At 35.0% G+C, this 19,464-nt stretch overlaps 2 protein-coding genes across 2 annotated transcripts; one reads left to right on the top strand and one right to left on the bottom strand.

The window, feature by feature from the left end:
• The first annotated feature begins 4,768 nt into the window (after positions 1-4,768).
• Positions 4,769-11,854, top strand: LOC127864610 (uncharacterized). Its single transcript, XM_052404393.1, has 4 exons — positions 4,769-4,805; positions 10,382-10,516; positions 10,943-11,077; positions 11,601-11,854. Exons 1-4 carry the CDS (start codon positions 4,769-4,771, stop codon positions 11,852-11,854), a joined length of 561 nt encoding a protein of 186 aa, XP_052260353.1.
• On the bottom strand, positions 11,532-15,649 carry LOC127864609 (putative nuclease HARBI1). The gene is made up of 6 exons (XM_052404378.1): positions 15,134-15,649; positions 15,011-15,043; positions 14,510-14,622; positions 14,178-14,289; positions 13,466-13,557; positions 11,532-12,798 (listed from the first exon to the last, which is right to left on the bottom strand). The coding sequence occupies exons 1-6, from the start codon at positions 15,435-15,437 to the stop codon at positions 12,517-12,519; spliced, it is 936 nt and encodes a 311-aa protein (XP_052260338.1). The 5' UTR covers positions 15,438-15,649; the 3' UTR covers positions 11,532-12,516.
• Positions 15,650-19,464: the final 3,815 nt, after the last annotated feature.

The following is a 19,464-nucleotide window of genomic DNA, read 5'->3' as shown; positions in this document are numbered from 1 at the left end:
ATCATTTGAACAAAATTAAATGTTATTACCAAGTTTCATAAAGATGGACTATACATGTGAGTAATGTGCTTCGTACAAATGAATGATTTGTTTTTTACCAATAACATGCATAATTATTGTCAGTTTGTATTTATCTGCATAAAATATTTGTATAATTTAATGTCGCTGGATATGGACTTAAATAAACAAGAGCCCCATGGGGGCCTGAATTGCTCTACTGCTTAAACACTGTGCAACTTTGAAAAGCATAAGATGGAAACTATGAACTTAATCGCGCAAACAAGGAGATTTTTCTCAAATTCAAGGGGAGATTATTGTGTACTTATTTCTCCAATACTGCTAATATTCAATAGGGTTCAAGTCCTCATTGATTATTAAGATACTGTGCAAATTTGGAAATAATCATATGGAAACTGTGGAATTAATTACGTAAACAAGCGGATTTCAAAATTTTCTCATATTCAAGGGGAAGTAATTCTGGACTTATTGCTTCTATATTGCTCTTTTTAAACAGGGGCTGTTTGTAAAACATGCCCCATATGGCCTGTCAGTTGTAGTGGCAGCATTGTGTGAATACGTTTTTTGTCACTGTGACCTTGACCTTTGACCAAGTGACCTGCAAATCATCAGGGGTCATATGCCAGTCATGATCAATGTACCTATAAAGTTTCATGATCCTAGGCCTTATTATTCTTGAGTTATCATCCGGAAACCATTTTACTGTTTTAAGTCACTGTGACCTTGGCCTTTGATCTGAAAATTCATAGGGGCCACTGCCAGTCATGATCAATGTAACTATGAAGTTTCATGATCCTAGGCCTAAGCATTCTAGAGTTATCATCAAAAAAACATTTTACTATTTTGAGTCACTGTGACCTTAACCTTTGACCCAGTGACCTGAAAATCAATAGGGTTCGAGTCATCATTAATATGAAGACACTGTACAAGTTTGAAAAGAATCAGAAGAAAACTGGACTTTATCGGACATTAATAAGAAAAAGGAACCATTTTACTATTTGGATGCACTGTGACCTTGACCTTTGACCTATCGACCAGAAAATCAATAGGGGTCATCAGCCAGTCATGATCAAGGCACTTATGAAGTTTCATGATCCTAGGCCTAATCATTCTTGAGTTAACATCTAGAAACCATTTTACTTATTTCGAGTCACTGTGACCTTAACCAGTTTGACCCAGCAACCTGAAAATCAATAGGGTTAGAGTCCTCATTAATATAAAGACACTGAACAAGTTTGAAAAGAATCGGATGAAAACTGTGGGCTTTATCTGATAAACAAGAAAAAGTAACCATTTTATTATTTCGAGTCACTGTGACCTTGACCTTTGACCTAGTGACCTGAAAATGAAAAGGTGTCATCAGCCAGTCATGATCAATGAACCTATGAAGTTTCATGACTTTAGTTTTTGACCCCAGATGACCCAAATACAATCCCAACCCAGATTTTATCAAGATAAAAATTCTGACCAAATTTCATAAACATTGAATGAAAACTGTGACCTCTACTGTTTACACAAACACATTGTTGATGGTTTTTCTATTATTTGACCTAGTGACCTAGTTTTTGACCTCAGATGACCCAAATACAATCCCAACCCTAATTTCATCAAGATAAACATTCTGACCAAATTTCATAAAGATTGGATGAAAACTGCGACCTCTATTGTCTACACAAACAAATTGTTGACGGACGCACGCACACACAAAGAACATCGGATATCACACGGTCATATAAGGTCACCATGTCACTTTGTGACAGGTGAGCTAAAAATGGACCATTAAATGCCCTCGGAAAATTCTGTCAGCAAAAAGAGCGTAAGTATGATAAAGCACGTGTATAAAGACGCTATCGCTATTTTTGCACCTCAGAAAACTTTCAGAGCCGTTAACAATTAAACCTATAGATCTACAAACCAAATAATTGGATCTTTTTATTTTACCAGACAATCGGCCCTATATATTTGACTGACAGGCCGGACCTTACAAAATTTTACAGGACTGTATGACCGTTGGTCCGGTCATGTTTGGCTGAGACTGTGACAGCCATGTTTTTCAACCAACCGGCATCATCTTTGAAATTGTCCAAGATATTTTTGGGATGAATCTTCTGACCATGCAAGTTTCATGAAGATCAGACAATAAATGTGGCCTCTAGAGTGTTTACAAGATTTTACTATAGCCATGTATAGCCATTTAAGGAAAAATGCCCCGTACCTTTGTGGCCATGTTTTTCAAGTAAACATAAGCATTTTCAAACTCAACCGTCATATCCAGAAAACACATGTTCTGGCCAAATTTCCTGAAGATTGGACCAAAGATGTGACTTTTAGAGTGTTCACATGTTTTTACTATATATATATATATAGTAACATATAGAGAAACTGCCCTGCCCCCTGGTGGCCATGTTTTTTCATCGATCTGGACCATTTTCAAACTCGTCCCAGATATCAATAGAACCAATGTTTCAACCAAGTTTCATGATGATTGGGCAAAAATTGTGAATTCTAGAGTGTTCACAAGGTTTCTCTATAGCCATATAAGGAATACTGCCCCGCCCACTGGCGGCAATGTTTTACAACGGACTGAAACCATTTTTGAACTCAACTAACATATCATTTAGACAAACATTTTGACAAAGTTACATGAAGATTTGGCATCAAATGTGACTTCTACAGTGTTCACAAGGTTTTTCTTTTTTTTGACCTAATGACCTAGTTTTCGACCCAGTTTCGAACTCAGTCTAGGTATCAATGGGACAAGTGTTCTGACCAAGTTTCATGAAGATCGGACAATAAAGGCCTCTAGAGTATTCACAAGGCAAAATGTTGACGACGCACGACGCACAACAGACAAAAAGCGATTCCAAAAGCTCACCATGAGCATGTTGTGCTCAGGTGAGCTAAAAAGAAACATGACAGCCAGACAGTGAAGGACAAAACGCCGTTCGAATAAAAAGCACTGTTTCCGTGGCTTTGTACTTCAACATATGACGACTGCAAATGACTCCATAAAATGTGAGCTTTGCAAAAATGCTTGTTAAGTTCCTATCATAATTGGTTGCATAATAGCCCACACTTGCCTTTCTTTTGTGTATGACAAATGTAAGCCTCATGTTATATTGGAATTAATGTCAAACATATTACATATGAACAAAGAGGGTCACCATGGCCCTTAAGGGCTCATCTGAGTTCCTGAACATGCATTGTGGAATACTTCAATTGGTGGTCTATTATTTGACTCCACTTGACCCAAATTCAAACAATGAAATTGTATTGTCAACAAAAACACTATGATCAAGTTTCATTACGGATGAGTCATAAATGTTGCCACTAGAGTGGTAAGAATTTAGTGAAAGATTTGACCCGGTGACATTGTTTCTAGACGCATGTGATCCACTTTCAGACTTGGCCTAGATATTGTGAACATACACATTCTGTGTTTTGTCCAGATTGAGTCATGAAATCTGGTCTCTGTAGTGGCAACAAGATGTGTTTGTGAAACACAATGTCCCCCTATATGATGTTTGACATTGTAGGATGACCTTGACCTTGTGAAGGATGACCTTGACCTTGACCTTTCACCACTCAAAATGTGCAGCTCCATGAGATACACATGCATGCCAAATATCAAGTTGCTATCTTCAATATTGCAAAAGTATTCATAAAATAAGCGATTTGGGCCACATATATTTGACCTCTGACCTTGAAGGATGACCTTGACCTTGACCTTTCACCACTCAAAATGAGCAGCTCCATGAGATGCACATGCATGCCAAATATCAAGTTGCTATCTTCAATATTGCAAAAGTATTCATAAAATGAGCGATTTTGGCCACATATAATTGACCTCTGACCTTGAAGGATGACCTTGACCTTGACCTTTCACCACTCAAAATGTGCAGCTCCATGAGATACACATGCATGCCAAATATCAAGTTGTTATCTTCAATATTGCAAAAGTATTCATAAAATGAGCGATTTTGGCCACATATATTTGACCTCTGACCTTTCAGGATGACCTTGACCTTGACCTTTCACCACTCAAAATGTGCAGCTTCATGAGATACACATGCATGCCAAATATGAAGTTGCTATCTTCAAAATAGCAAAAGTTATTGCAAAATGTTAAAGTTGGCGCAAACAGACAGACCAACAGACCAACAGACAGACCAACAGACAGGGCAAAAACAATATGTCCCCCACTACTATAGTGGGGGACATAAAAATGATTTGTTATTGTTCATCTGCTTATCTACTTTCTACACGCACATGACACAAACATTGGAACTCAGCCTTGACACATATTCAGGATGCAGGATTACAGGACTTTATGGGGTTCACAAATTGATGTTAATGGCTGTAAACACACCGGTAAGTGGTGCTTTTTTCCAAATAACTTTTGAAAACCATTTTTCAGAAGAATTTCAAGTAGTGCATAAAAGACAAGTTTTATGTGGTTAATGGCAATGTGAAAAACATCTGAATTACTTTATTTAATAAGCCTGCGTTCTTAGCCAACCATTTGATTTGTAATGGATTCATATACATGGTTGTGCTGCATGCAACGTGAAGTTCTGGCACTGATTTCAGGCGTATTCAATAATGGAGTTTTCTATGCACATGAACCGGATTCATACTTGGCCTTAATATTGTCTAGATAAACGTTCTGACCAAGTTTCATTGATAATACATTACACATGTTGCATCTAGAGTGGTAACAAAACGGTGCAAAGCGGAAACCTAACACTGCATGCCGCACACCAACTACACCGGACGCCTGACAAAGGGTGATTACAATAGCACTTAATGGTCTGGCGATAAAAACTGCCCCAACATCTGGTTGTCTTTTTTTTAACAATACACCATCATATTTTTAATCAGAACAGATATCGAGGTCTCAGTGACCTTGACCTTTAACCTAGTGACCCAAAATGGGTGTGCAATGTAGAACTCAACAAGGTGCAGTTACATACGAAGCTTCAAAGTTGTAGGTTGAAGCACTTTGATTTTAGAACAAATGTTCAAAAGCTGGACACAATGTCAAGGTTTTAGCATGAAATGGACGGCGGACGACACGACGGCCAGCTGGCTATGACAATACCTCGGGTTTTCTTTGGAAACAGCCGAACTAAAAAAATGATTTTACTATAACAACCCTGCCTCATTGAATACATGTTTTCTTTAATATCTTATTTTGCAGATAAATCACTCAAATCAATGTTAAGCAAGTTCCAAGAATAATGAGGAAACAGGTATTACTTCTACAGCTCATAGCATTTTCTTTTCAAATGATCTACATGTGTAGTGACCTAGTTTTTATCTCAGCCCTAATATCATTTAGACAAATGTTAATGACTTCAAAAGTTTTCAAATCAGCCGAGATATAATTGGAACAAAATACTCTCAGAAGGATTATACAATCAGTGTTGTACTCTAGAGTATTATCAGATTTTTGTTTAGTTCGACCTTGTGACTTAGTTTTTAACCCTACACCACCCAGCTTTGATCTAGTCTAAGATAGAATAATGGGACAAATCTTACCAAGTGTCATGAAAACATTGTGCAATAAATATTATATGCAAGTATGTTCATAAACCTATTCTTCAATTTTACTTACTGATCTAGTTTTACATCCAACATGACCAGTTTTGAACTCCACAGATATCATTGGAACACATGTTATTACCAAGTTTCATGAAGATTTGACAATATACCGTAGGTTTCCACGTATAGCGCGCAGTGTTTTACCTCCAAAATTCAAATTAAAAAGCTGGTGCGCGCTTTACATTGATACAACGCTATCCAGGCTGCTAAATTGGTAAAAAATATGTTGTATACCGGTAATCGTAAATAATCAAAATGGCCGCCATGATTTTTTCCAGAAAACTACCACCCTATAATCGTACAGACTGAGGGGCCATTGTCGAAACAACAAGAAGTCGCTACTGGTAGATATGAATGCGGTAGAAGAAGTTTTGGTCAAAAATATATTTGTGTGAATAAACTTGCGGACATTTCTTTGTTTGTGTTTTTACACTTCTTTATTGATGAATTCCGATGGGGATTGTTGTCGACATTCCTGAGAGCAGGCAAGGGTAGGTGCGAATGAGGTCTTTTTTGCGGGTAACGGTAGGTGTGAAAGGGGGTCATTTTACACTTCGTAATTGGCAGATGTTATTGAGTTATATGTGCCACGACTTGTTAAGACGCTTATTGACATTTGAGAAACTAATTGACACTTGAGATCGTGAAGATATGCATGAGAACATGAAGATATGCAATTGCATTTTGGGTGTATAAATATTGAACGTTGAACAGTGGTGTACCTCAGGACTGTTAATCTTTTGCTAGAAAATTACAAAATTGTAAAAAAAGTATAGTGCTATGCAACCCATGCTCATAATCATAATGACGCTTCCTATTTTGAATGCTTAATTAAGCTTTCCAATGCCCCGGATTATTGGATTGAAAAATGGCGGCCATTTTCGGTCCGATTTGGTGGTTTTATTGTCTTTAAATATTTTTTCTCCATTTTTGCATTAAAAAAACAGCCTGCGCGCTATATACGGGAGCGCGCTATACGTGGAAACCTACGGTATGTGAGTAAATAAACTCATAAAAACAAATGATTTGTCGTTAACTAATAATATGCATATACATTGTACCCAGTTGTAAATGCATCAGGTATATCATTTGAACACAATCATGTTCTGACAAAGAGTTTCATACAAAAAACTGGGCATTTAATGTGTCCTCTAGAACATTCACAAGATTGTATTTTCATGGAACCTAGTTTTCACCTCACATGACCAGGCCTCGTGTTCACAAAACATTTTTGCAATCAAAAATCGATTTTAACTGACATCAATTTTTATTTGTGCCTATCAACTACGATGGAAATCCATTTTCAGTGACAAGCAAAATCGATTTTCGATTGCAAAAACTGTTTTGTGAACACGGGGCCAGTCTTGAAACGTTGCCGATATATCATTAGGACAAAATATTCTAACCAAGTTTTATGAAGATTTGCCAAGATAAATGCCGTTGTCTTGTGTTCAAAGGGCAAAGGATCACAAAAGTTCACCATGAGAATGTAGTGCTCACATGTCTGGCCCCGTGTTCACAAAACTTTTTACTGTCATCGAAAATCGATTTTGCATGACATTGAAAATCGTTGTCAAGTGACATCGATGACAAAGTTCGAGTTCACGAAGTTATTTAAAATTGATGTCGTTCAACATCGGTTTTAACGACATCGATTTTTTTTCGACTTTTTGTGGACGTAAGCGGTAAAGCGGAAGTTGTTTTTTGTTGACGTCTGCTGCAACTACAATGACTGCTCAGGTGCATTGGTCTATGTCGGAAAAAACCTTCGTGGTTCAACTGATAAATGATCGGTACGACGAGTTATATTGTCGATTTAAAGGTGCCACACTAGGTGGCAAAAAAAAGGAACAAACCTGGCAAGAGGTTGCTGATACCTTCAATAGGTGAGTCGCAATTAACTTGTTTGTTTTGAAATGTCATCTTACTATTAGTCTTAGTGAAGTTAGTCTGTAGACAAAACATTCATTTGTTTTGATAGAACTAACACATGCCTGCATAACCGAAAGTAAGAAAATTCGGCATTAATATATATATTCATAATGTTTCAGTGACCTATGAACAAAAACAATGTCTGAAAATATTTGGCAGCTGCATGTTTGCAACTGAAAATTATGTTTTTAAATTATTTGTAATAACTTCAAGTCACTGAAGTTCTAGGCATGTTTAATTGTCTCAAATAATATCACTAGTATTAGTAGCATCTAGCCTATCAAGCGTCTGTGTGTTTGTGACGATTAAATGTATGTTCTGAAAATGACGGCCTTGTTTAGTCTATTCTTACACTATTATTAGCACATACAGAGCCCTAATCAACAAATCCGTTCACCATAATTCCTTACAGGTTCTAGAATCTGATTGCCTTTTGCATGTTAATCCTTGGTCTCAGTGTCCGCCCTAAATCTAAGATTATATGAAATCATTAAAAGAGGCTACATAGTAGTTTTTATTCAGTATTAGATTATATTAATACCATAGTATGATTAGTCACAAAGTGTGAGATATGGCACAATATCAATTATTCAAACCATGACTGATTATAATGTATATGCATTGCAAGAGAAAAGCTTAACAATCTGAAATTCTCAAAATATTTCTGATTAAACTTACATGTAAAATACTTTCCAAACAGTCCTACATGTATAACCAAGAGCAAGTAGTATTTCCTACCCTGGTCTGAACCAACCTGTTATATAAAAATATTTCTGATTAAACTTAAAATACTTTCCAAACAGTCCTACATGTATAACCAAGAGCAAGTAGTTATTCCTACCCTGGTCTGAACCAACCTGTTATATAATTTTGTTTTACAAAATTATATAAAAAAAAATTTAAAAATTTAGAGATACTTTTTACAATTAGGATATATAATTAAGCTTTGCAACATCTTATCCACAAAGGACCATTTGAACTTTTTTTACTGTTATGAGATAAATGACCACAAAATGATAGGATACAATCTAATTGGAAATTACTTATTTATATATATATATAAAGTAAGATTCATTTGTCTGTTTAAATGCAGGACTATCTCAAATATTTTTGTTCACTAATTTGATTGCATAGAATACACTGTGCGAGAAAAAAAAGAGAATTTGGACAGAAATAGTGCTACTCAATGTAAACAAAAAAAAACAAAAAAAAATAAAAAATTCCAATACTAAACTGTTGTGGTTTTGTTAATGAAAAAATGTTTCTACTTGATAATGATTATTTTTTACAAAATGTTAATGTTTTCTTATCAAAACAAAGACAGAACAAAATATTAATAAGAAAGATCTAGCAAAATCATGTTTGCTAGGGTGCCTTTATAGACATTCATGTCTTTATATGTGTCATATATTTTTAGCTCGACTATGTCTTTTGACATATTGCTTTTATATTTTGTGTACTTCTTTATCAACATGACCCCAACCTATAAACAAGAGCAGACAACTGTATTTAGCATTTTGTAAGAATTATGTGCCCTTTTTATACTTAAAAAATTGAAAAGTTGGTTGAGTTTTGTGCTTAGGTCCACTTTATACCTAAAGTAACAAAGCTATTGCTTGCATACTTGCAACACTTACTTACTATATAGGGGGACTGTGCAGGCAAAGTTGTGTAACTCTGACTGGCATTTTGACATTATTATGTCCCGTTTTATACATAGAAAAACATAAGCAATGAATATGTTTCAATTACGGTCCTCTTCCATTTAGAATATGACTATATTACCTTTCATTTCAGCTCCAGTGTCACACAATGTTCTAGGACAGTGCGTCAAATAAAAGACATGTATGCGCAGTTGAAATGTTGAGGTACCTTACATTTTGCATTTATATCATGATCGTATGTACCAGTTTTAATAAATGGTAAAAATGAAACAAAATGACATGTTCTCATTATGTAATGTAGTGAAATGTTTTCTTTTATTGCACCCATTGTAAAAACTGTATAATATTAAATGAATTTTATTAAGTATTTTATGCACACAAAAATAAAAAACTTCATGTAATTGTAGAATATTATGAGCTCATTACATGTGTTTTGCGCGCCAGTAATATTTTGCTAGATCTTTAATCACGCTCATTATTCATGCTTGTTGATTATTTTTAATACTTTGGCAAAATGTAGTTAAATGTATTTTTGATGATAAAAATAAATTTCTGAGTATTAAAAAATTATAATAGCATTAGTTAGTTCCTTTGGCCCATTAATAGTTAACAAGTAATCTCTAATCTTTATTACATATTCCTTAATCAGTGTTCATTTTTGTCAATATATTGAGAAAATATTTGTTATAATATAAAGATGTATGCTCTTAAAATACATTGGTATATGTGCTGAGAGCTTAATCTTTCAGTTAATACTATTTTTGAACTGTTCAATTCAATAGTTCAGTATTTTAGTCTTACCATGTTTTTTTTAACCCTTTCAGTGCTGGAACCGGATTTTGAAGGCCTTTGCAAACAGTTTTGATCCAGATGAGATGCCACAGAACGTGGCGTCTCATCAGGATCTAAACTTTATGCTATTCTGATAGTATTATTGAAACAAAATCGAAGAAAATGCTAATTTTTATAAATTCAGCAGACGACATTTTAGCAGACGACAAATTTACCAGCATGCAAAGGGTTAATAATAATCACTGCCAATTATTATTGTACATCAAAAATAAAAAATATCAATGTTGATTGTTTAATAATTTTTCAAAGATTACAGTATATGATATTTAAGTTAAAAGAATGGTTCATAAATGTACCTCGCTTAATTTCAGCCAAAAAAAAAGAGTCTGACAGAAAAGAAACTGGAGGGGGGCCTCCAACTGTATTAACCACCGTGGAAGACCTGGTCATAGATGGCATCCGCGACAAGCCACAGCTGATTGGCATTCCGGGTGGCATTGATTCAGGTGATTGTTATGCATGTATAATGATCTTTTTAATTTATTTTTCACTGTTGCATTTTCTTTCAAATTTGTAACATGCAATGAATATGAATGGAATATTTAGAACTGCAACGGACCTGCAATATACGTTACCAGATTATTTTGGAAACATTAAACAATGAACCATACACAATGGCTCTGCTTTAATATATTTGTCTTGTTTAATATTTAACCATTATATACATATCTGGCAATAATAATTTGTGGAATGTTAATTGGTTTTATTTTGCGATGTTTGTGATTCGAAAAATGGTGAAGGGGCATTAATAGTAACATCTGTATGTCTGGCAGTCTGTCAAAAGTTGTGACCGGTGCCAATTAGTGGTGCATCATTGTCTCATGGACACATTTCTTGTTTATTCATAGATGTTATAATTTGTTGTATTGAAGGCGTGGCTGATGTTGCTGAGATGGCAGACACTGATGAAGCCTCAGCCAAGTGTACACTAACTGTTGCTGAGTGTACATCAAAGCCTGCAACTGCCTCGAATGTAGCCACTTCTTCAACATCAAGACCATCAAAAGGTATATTTCAATATGTCAATATTTTAAGACCAAAAATCATCTTTTGACATCCTCTGAATCTGGAAGCATACTGATACATCACACTATTATTAACTTGAGTATGCAGATGATATATGAAAGTCATATTGCCTTTTACACAATAAACCAAAACTCAAATAAACCAATACCCTAAACCAATCTTTATTAAGAGAATATACATGTACTACAACTTGTTTCTCAGTCTCGCATGATAAACTTGATCTCTATCCGACACGCACATAATATTCTATTACTCATTATTTTGTGGTCGTTTATAATTAGAAAAAAGTTAAAATACTATATATTATCGGAAAACCATGGTCTAAAAATGTCGATATTAGCATAGAGCTTATATTTATACGATCACTTGATATTCTATTGTTTTTGGTCTGGTAATAGGATAAAAAGCACACATAACTGAAATAACAATTAAAACTTTAAAATGAAGAAAGTATTTAATTTCTTAAGCACAATTTGAATTTGTCAATGTATAATTAACTTCCAGAATCGTTGAAAAAGAGAAAGAGAAACAGATGCTATGAAGAAGAGCTACTTGAGCTGGAAACAAGACGTGCACAGGCTGAGTTGGACCTGCTGTTGCAGAGGCAACAGCAGGAAAAACAGCTACATGATCTTAGAATTAAGGTGATCACAGAGGCTGCAGAGCAAGAGAGACAACTTTTTACTTTAAAAAAAGAGTTGTTAAACTCAAATATAAAGTCTGCAATGGATCAAGGCCTTCTTTTGTTTGAATCTTAAACTTAACATGTTCCTAGGGGAATATCAACTGCTAATAGACAAGTTAAATAGCTATTATTTGCAGAAACAGCTACATAGGACTGATTTATGCATGTTTTATTAATTAAATGTATACATAATTTGTGACACTCAAATATGAATAAGTGAAACACTACTTACCATAAATAAAGGACCAAGTTTGGTAAATGATGAAAGTGCTATACTGATGGGCAGCTGGTGTTCCACTTATTCATATTTTAATGTCATACATTATTTATATATGTAATTCACATAGCATGCATGAATCAGTCCTTTGTAGCTTTTGCTGCAAATAATATCCATTTAACTTGTTGTTAGCAGTCAATATGCCCCTTGAAACATGTTTGACTCAAGATATATTTGTGTCCGGTGAAATATTTAAAATGCATTTGTCTTTAGCATTTAAGACACATTTCTAGTTTCCAATATACCTGTTTAAATGAATAATACTGTTGATATGCCTATTCTTTTGTTCTAACTTGTCTTTCTTGATCTGCAGCCTCGGTGATCCTTCTCTTATCTTTTTGCTATTGATATAATACTTTGTTAGTTTATCATTATGTGAATGAATCTTTGTTTAGTTATCTTCAAAATGACTGTGAATGTTTTGCATACAGCCCTTGTTATTATATAACTATATGTTCTTAAAAGAAAGATTCTGCGATGTGGTCTCTGTAACTGTTTCCAGACCCATCTCCTTCATAAACAACATGTGGCTGATCCGTGTCATCCTCACATGTTCGTGAAAACATGTCTTGCCTCTCTAATCCAATGTTATGAAGAATGACACACGCGACTGTTATTTTGGCTGCTCTGTCAGGTTTTACTCTAAGTCCATAATGTAGACATGGAAACCTACGCTTGAGAACGCCAAAAGCTTGCTCGATCACCACTCTTGTTCGACATAAGGATATGTTAAACCGTTCCTGTAAATGAAACAACATACTAATAATATTGCAATCATTCCACTAAATGTTAAGAACTAATGCTAGTTTGGTGACATTGCTTTATGCCTGTAAGTAAATATTAAACCTTTTCATGATGATTAGTATTTATGCCACCCTTCGAAGAAGAGGGGGTATATTGCTTATACTAGCAGATGACCCCTATTGATTTTGAGGTCACTAGGTCAAAGGTCAAGGTCACAGTGACCTGAAATAGTAAAATGGTTTCCGGATGATAACTCAAGAACGCATACGCCTAGGATCATGAAACTTCATAGGTAGATTGATCATGACTTGCAGGTGACCCCTAAGGATTTTGAGGTCACAAGGTCAAGGTCACGGTGACCCGAAATAGTAAAATGATATTCGGATGATAACTCAAGAACACTTTTGCCTAGGATCATGACACTTCATAGGTACATTGATCGTGACTCGCAGATGACCACTATTGACTTTCAGGTCACTAGGTCAAAGGTCAAGGTCACAGTGACAAAAACGTATTGACACAATGGCTGCCACTACAACGGACAGCCCATATGGGGGGCATGCATGTTTTACAAACAGTCCTTGTTTCGTTTAATCTAAGGTTAACAAAATTTAATTCTGAGTATATGTTACATTGTTTTAAAGATCCATTTAATAACTATACCTTACAAGGACTGTCGGTGTTTTGATATGGTGTCATAAGATACCTCTTGCATCCATAGCCAGAGTCACCAAGCAGAAGACCGTCGATTTCACCTGTTATAAAAAAAAAAGATCATTTTGCAGCACTGTAATGTCAAACAACGATATCAAGCAGTGTATTGTTTAATGCATGCAAGTTTATGACATAGTTATAACGTTATTGATGTAATATGTTGTTGTTTATGTTACATTTAAATAATTGTGATATTAGTTACTGTGATCATTTGGAATGATGTGATTTCAATGAAGTTCAATTTTTGTTGTTAGTATGAATTATTTATTGGGCTGATGAGACGCTAATTCAATTGTGTCATTGCGTAAAAAGGTGATGTTTTAAGTTGCTTTCATTTGTCAAATGTGATGTGATAATAATACATGTGATCGTTTTAAAAGCTGTTATATAAAATAAAACCAGACTTGACAGATGGATGGATGGATGGATGGATGGATGGATGGATGGATGGATGGATGGATGGATGGATGGATGGATGGATAGATAATTTATATATATGGCTGGTGATCAAACCTACTTGAAAAGATGGAAACGCTTCAATAAAATAAAATTGTGCTTGTTAATTTTGATGTACCGGTAATAATTCTGTGCTTAAATAAATGTGTGCAATGAATGAATAAAATCATAATACTGAATAGTCTTCATGTAATTGTCATTATACCTCTTTCAAAACGCTGACGTATGGCGCTTTCATGAAAGATCCTTGAATCGTGAACGCTCCCAGGCCACTTTGCGACTACGTCAACAAACCGAAAAGTGGCATCACAAATCATCTATAGAGCAAAAAGAAACCACAAATCTTAATAAAAATCACACTGCACAATGTCATTTTGTCTGATATCACAATAATACAAGTAAACAACAGAACATCCAATTGTCACTAGTTTCGTTTTGCAATTTTCACTGTGAACAGACAACCTTTAAACATATATAATCTAAAAAAAATACAAGTTGAGGAAATGTTCATGGACTTTATTTCACTTATTGTTTTACCTGTACATTAAGGGAGTGAAATCCCTTTCTGTTCATATAATCGTCTTCGTTGGCGCTAGGCGCTTGAATACGGATATGTGTCCCATCAACAACACCAACCACTTGGGGGAAACCTTTAAAGACAATAACATTGTTAGCCTAATCGACATTTGTATTAGATAATTTTATACTAATTTGAGTATACTACAAACAAAGTTTCCGCAATATTTTTTTCAAAAGTTACAAGTTCAATCTTCTGTCTTTCATGTCAATATATGTGTTCCCAAAAATAACAATCACTAATAAACAGTTATGTTTATTATACTTATCAAACACGTAATATACTTAATATACACGTATGTTATTTCAAGACGTATAAATCTAGCATACAGTACTCATACAACGTTTTGAATTGTGCCCGATTCGACTAAGAAACATTTAACTCCCCTTATCTGTTTACTTGACAACCAATCAAAAATCATTAAATTGTCCGATTAAATTATATTAAGAGCTAATACGCACCAGCGATGTTGTAAAACTGTTTTTGCACCGTCCCTTGAACATTTTCGATATTTGGGAAGAAAACGAAGTCATTTAGATGTAGACACACGCTGTCCGTAAATTGCTTGACCGCTCAAGATACACTGGACCTTGAGATTCCATGAAGCCCTGCCGTCACAATGTGGTGTGTGCCAGTTGCAAGGAAATGCAATGCCGCTAAAGTTGAAATGAGCGGCGGAAGAGGACAAGAACGTTCAGTAGCCCTCTCCAAATTCAGCATGTTGACAAGAAACAGAATAGTTTCCGGGAAAAACCGGTACCGTTCACGAATTTCCATCGGGGACAAAGTTTCCAATGGGTTCGTTCGATCACGGAAAACTCTCCTATCCATTGGAAACAATTCATTTAAGTATCGAGCGCGACGAAGACGTCTTTCAATGTCGGCCATATTGTTTTCTTACCATGGTGATTGTCATCAATTTTCAATTTGACAATGCCCAATATCAATGTCAATTTCAGTGTCATTGATTGCAAATTGAAAATCGATTTTGGATGTCATTTGACAACGATTTTCTTTGTGAACACCAAGTTTGAGAACCGATGACAAAAATTGAAAATCAATGTCACTTGACATTGAAAATCGATGTCAATTTGCTTTGTGAACACGGGGCCTGGTTTCACCATTGGCATGTAAGAAACATATCCCTCTGTCCGGCATGTATTTAACAATTAAGCTTGAACTATTTTTTAACTAAGCCGATATATCATTAAAAAATACTCTAAAAACGTATAATGAAGATCGGACAAACCAGACATTCCAAGAAGTATTTTAAGTCAACAGGACATTTGGTCCTGCTGATAAATGTCCTGTTGACTTAAATAAATAAATAAAGGACTTGGATTTATAAGACCGGAACATCATGTAATTGACTAAAAATTATTGATAATGATCATTGGGAAAAAATAAATAGAAAATGAACAACACAACATTGAAAAATAAATCTCAGAAATCACAACAATTATACAGTATTCTAAAGAAAAACATTTAAACAGAAAAGAAGTTAAAAACAATGCAATTTCTCAATTGAAAATTCAGTAAGTGTATTGTGGCATGCAAATGGCAGTAAAAACAAATGTTTTTAAATGCTGATAGTTAAGCGTGACACTGACTGAAGAATGTGAATACAAACAAGTGGGCCGAAAGGCAAAAAGTAGCTCACCTGATATAACAAGATATTACTAGGAGAAATCTTCTATGCAAGTTTCATGAAGATTGGAAAATAAATGTGGCCTCTAGAGTGTTTACAGGGTTTTATTATAGCCATAATGGAAAAATGCCCCGCCCTCTGGCAGCCATGTTTTTTTAACCAACCGGCATCATTTTGAACTCGTCCAAGATATTATCAGGATGAATCTTCTGACCAAGTTTCATGAAGATCGGAAAGTAAATGTGGCCTCTAGAGTGTTACAAGATTTTACAATAGCCATATTAGGAAAAATGCTCTGCCCCTTGGAAGCCATGTTTGTCAAGCAAACAAAATTATTTTCAAACTCATCCAAGATATCCTTGATACAAATCTTCTGACCAAGTTTATGAAGATTGGACAATAAATGTGACCTCTAGAGTGTTAAAAAGGTTTTATTATAGTCATATATAGCCCTATAAGGAAAACTGCCCCTCCCCTGGTGGCCATTTTTTAAAGCAACCAAAACCATTTTCAAACCCATCCAAGATATTATTGGGACAAATCTTCTGACCAAGTTTCATTATGAAAAAAAAGGAAAAGGCCTCTAGAGTGTTAACAAAATTTCACTATAGCCATATAAGGAAAAATGCCCCGCCCCCTGGCGGCCATGTTTTTCAATCAACCGGCATCATTTGCAAACTCTTCCAAGATATTATTGAGATGAATATTCTGACCAAGTTTCATGAAGATTGGACAATAAATGTGGCCTCTAGAGTGTTAACAAGATTTCACTATAGCCATATATACAGTACAGCCAAGGCGGAACAAACATTTTTCGCGATCCGCGGCGGCAAGGCGAAACGAGTCGATGCCGCGTCAGCTGTTGAAGCCGCGTAAGTATGCGGCGGCAAGTTGAATTTCGCCGCGAAGCTTCGCATCTGTTCGCCGCGGCATGCCGAGTCGATGCGTACATGTATCATAAAATAAACAATCTTTTTTAAATGATTAGTTGTTAAAAAAAATTAAAAGAACATTTACAATAATATGTCAACTCCTATTATTTAATGTGCGCGGATTCAAAATAAAATAGATAACATAGTTAATAAAAAAGCGTGCTGTTGTGTTTTTAGTGAGTGCATTCCCTTTTATAAACAAATTGTTGTAATCCTGAAAATTTAACAAAAATCGAAGTCATCAAAACAAAACACGATAATAAAGGGCATGTATTAATTCAATTTCAATAATAATTTATCTTTGTCATTTTTAGAATCGGCTTAAGTAGTTTAAGTTACTTTGTGTGCGTCTATTACCTGCACCGTTTCATTATTATTTTATATTGAAGTGATATTATGGGCATTTTTCACTGTTGAATTGAACTGAAAAGAATAAACAGGTCAAAAGAGTTAGTGAAAATGTGCATGGTTACTGTCCCCTCATCCAAGCGTTTGTGACGGATGATGGTCATTATTAGAAGTAAAGCCGGAGGCTGAGCATGTATCAATAGCATGTCTGTCAGACGCTGCGCATACGGCCCGCAATTATAAAGATCCGGAAAATACACCATGCACTACGCTCCGCACAGTACACATCGAAGAACCCGGATAATCATTGTTTAAAAGTTATTTGTTGTCAGTAAATGTCAACCTGGGAGGGTGAAAAAGAAGAATAACACTTCCATATGACCCTTATACAACAACAGGGGTGGGTTGATACATGCTCAGCCACTGGCTTTACTTCTAATAATGACCCTCATCCGTCACAAACGCTTGAATGAGGGACATTATTTTCCGTAAAGCCTTTGGCTTTACATGTACAGTCCACTCTCGTTATCTCGAAGTCGGCGGGAACAAGAAAAAATATCGAGATAACATTAGTTTGAGATATTCGATTATGCGTTTTCAACGAAAAAAGGAGACGAAAATTTACATTGTTTTTAACATCTAAATACCTGCTTAGAGGTCTAACTAAAGCCGTCACCGTGTGGCATAATACTCTGTACCTGATATATACGCGTTTTTACGAGGCACGATTAATTTTGCTATTTAAATGCTTAAAATGACGTTTTACCTATTACCGAATTGCATGAACACATGCGGTTATAATTTTTCTAAACTGTCGTGTAAACATCCGGTAATGTTGCTATTTAAAGTTATGATGCAATTCACGATCAATCAAGACGATGGTTTTCCATCTGAACATGCGTAAATCACGTTCCGGAATACTGAACTGCACAAGTACATTTTGTAGTTTGAAATGCTAATGAAAATGACTGTTGGAGTTCAATGCTAGAACAACATTCTGCAAATTTGCGACGGTTTATATACGCAAAAATATAACTCAATGCATTTTGGAATGGTGTTTGTAAAAACAATTAGTCTTTCGGCAAGCTGTGTATTAATTGCAGTTAATTGATGTTAAAGTGACTTTATATAGATAAAGAAGGAAAAAATTTGGGACATTGAGCTTACTTCGACATATCAAGAATATCGAGATATCCGATGTCGAGATAACGAGAGTGGACTGTATCAATAGCATCTTTAAAGACTGACAACAAATCTAGCAAGACACAGATATAAAACCAATTCTTAAATTTCTTTCCCGTCTAGATTGTATTATTTCAACATGTTAACAAAATAATACACAATAGGTATACAATATGATAATAGGCATTCCATACCCCAACCATATATGACAGAATACAAAGGTAATAGAAAAACATTTGTGACTGTTCATACAAATACCTGAAACGTCAACAAATGAAAACAATACGGTTAAATAAACCTTCACTTTGTATATGTATACATGTATATTTTAACATATAACATATGAAAAAACACTTAGTTTAATGATACAATTAAACCTGCGAAAAAACTGCCTGAACAAATGGTACATCAGACCTTTCAACAATGTCCCTATAATAAAACTTGTAGAAATTGGAATCAGTATTCCACCCTGCCGTTTTAAGGATATTATTAATCGAACAATTTCCTTTAACTGCAGCAGAAACTGCTGCTGATCTGAATGAATGTGGCTTAAAAATAGCCACATCAATACCTGACATAACTAAAACATCCTTCAACCATCGTGCAATAGTACTTGTAGACACTTCTTTATAAGAAACATAAGACACAAACAACTGAGATGAAAGTCTACGATGCTTAGTTCTTTTCATATAATGAATTAAGGTATGAAACACACATAAACTTTCTTTCTGAAAGTGCTGCAATTTTAAATAAAAACTTTGTTTTTTACCCACTGGCGTAGTTTTCAACAAATTTTTGAAATAAA

Source organism: Dreissena polymorpha, chromosome 1 (assembly GCF_020536995.1).
Source record: "Dreissena polymorpha isolate Duluth1 chromosome 1, UMN_Dpol_1.0, whole genome shotgun sequence".
Lineage (NCBI taxonomy): Eukaryota > Metazoa > Mollusca > Bivalvia > Myida > Dreissenidae > Dreissena > Dreissena polymorpha.
Note: the sequence above shows the minus strand (reverse complement) of the source record. Positions and strands in the feature narration are given on the sequence as shown.

What these genes read in the sequence shown, in the direction of transcription:
- LOC127864610 (XM_052404393.1), top strand. Translation starts at nt 4,769, where the DNA reads ATGCCGCACACCAACTACACCGGACGCCTGACAAAGG. An exon ending in CACCGGACGCCTGACAAAGG is followed by an intron (nt 4,806 to 10,381) that starts GTGATTACAATA and finishes GCTTAATTTCAG; the next exon opens with CCAAAAAAAAAGAGTCTGAC. An exon ending in TCCGGGTGGCATTGATTCAG is followed by an intron (nt 10,517 to 10,942) that starts GTGATTGTTATG and finishes GTTGTATTGAAG; the next exon opens with GCGTGGCTGATGTTGCTGAG.
- LOC127864609 (XM_052404378.1), bottom strand. Translation starts at nt 15,437, where the DNA reads ATGGCCGACATTGAAAGACGTCTTCGTCGCGCTCGATACTTAAATGAA. An exon ending in TTCACTCCCTTAATGTACAG is followed by an intron (nt 14,290 to 14,509) that starts GTAAAACAATAA and finishes TTTGCTCTATAG; the next exon opens with ATGATTTGTGATGCCACTTT. An exon ending in ACGTCAGCGTTTTGAAAGAG is followed by an intron (nt 13,558 to 14,177) that starts GTATAATGACAA and finishes TTTTTATAACAG; the next exon opens with GTGAAATCGACGGTCTTCTG.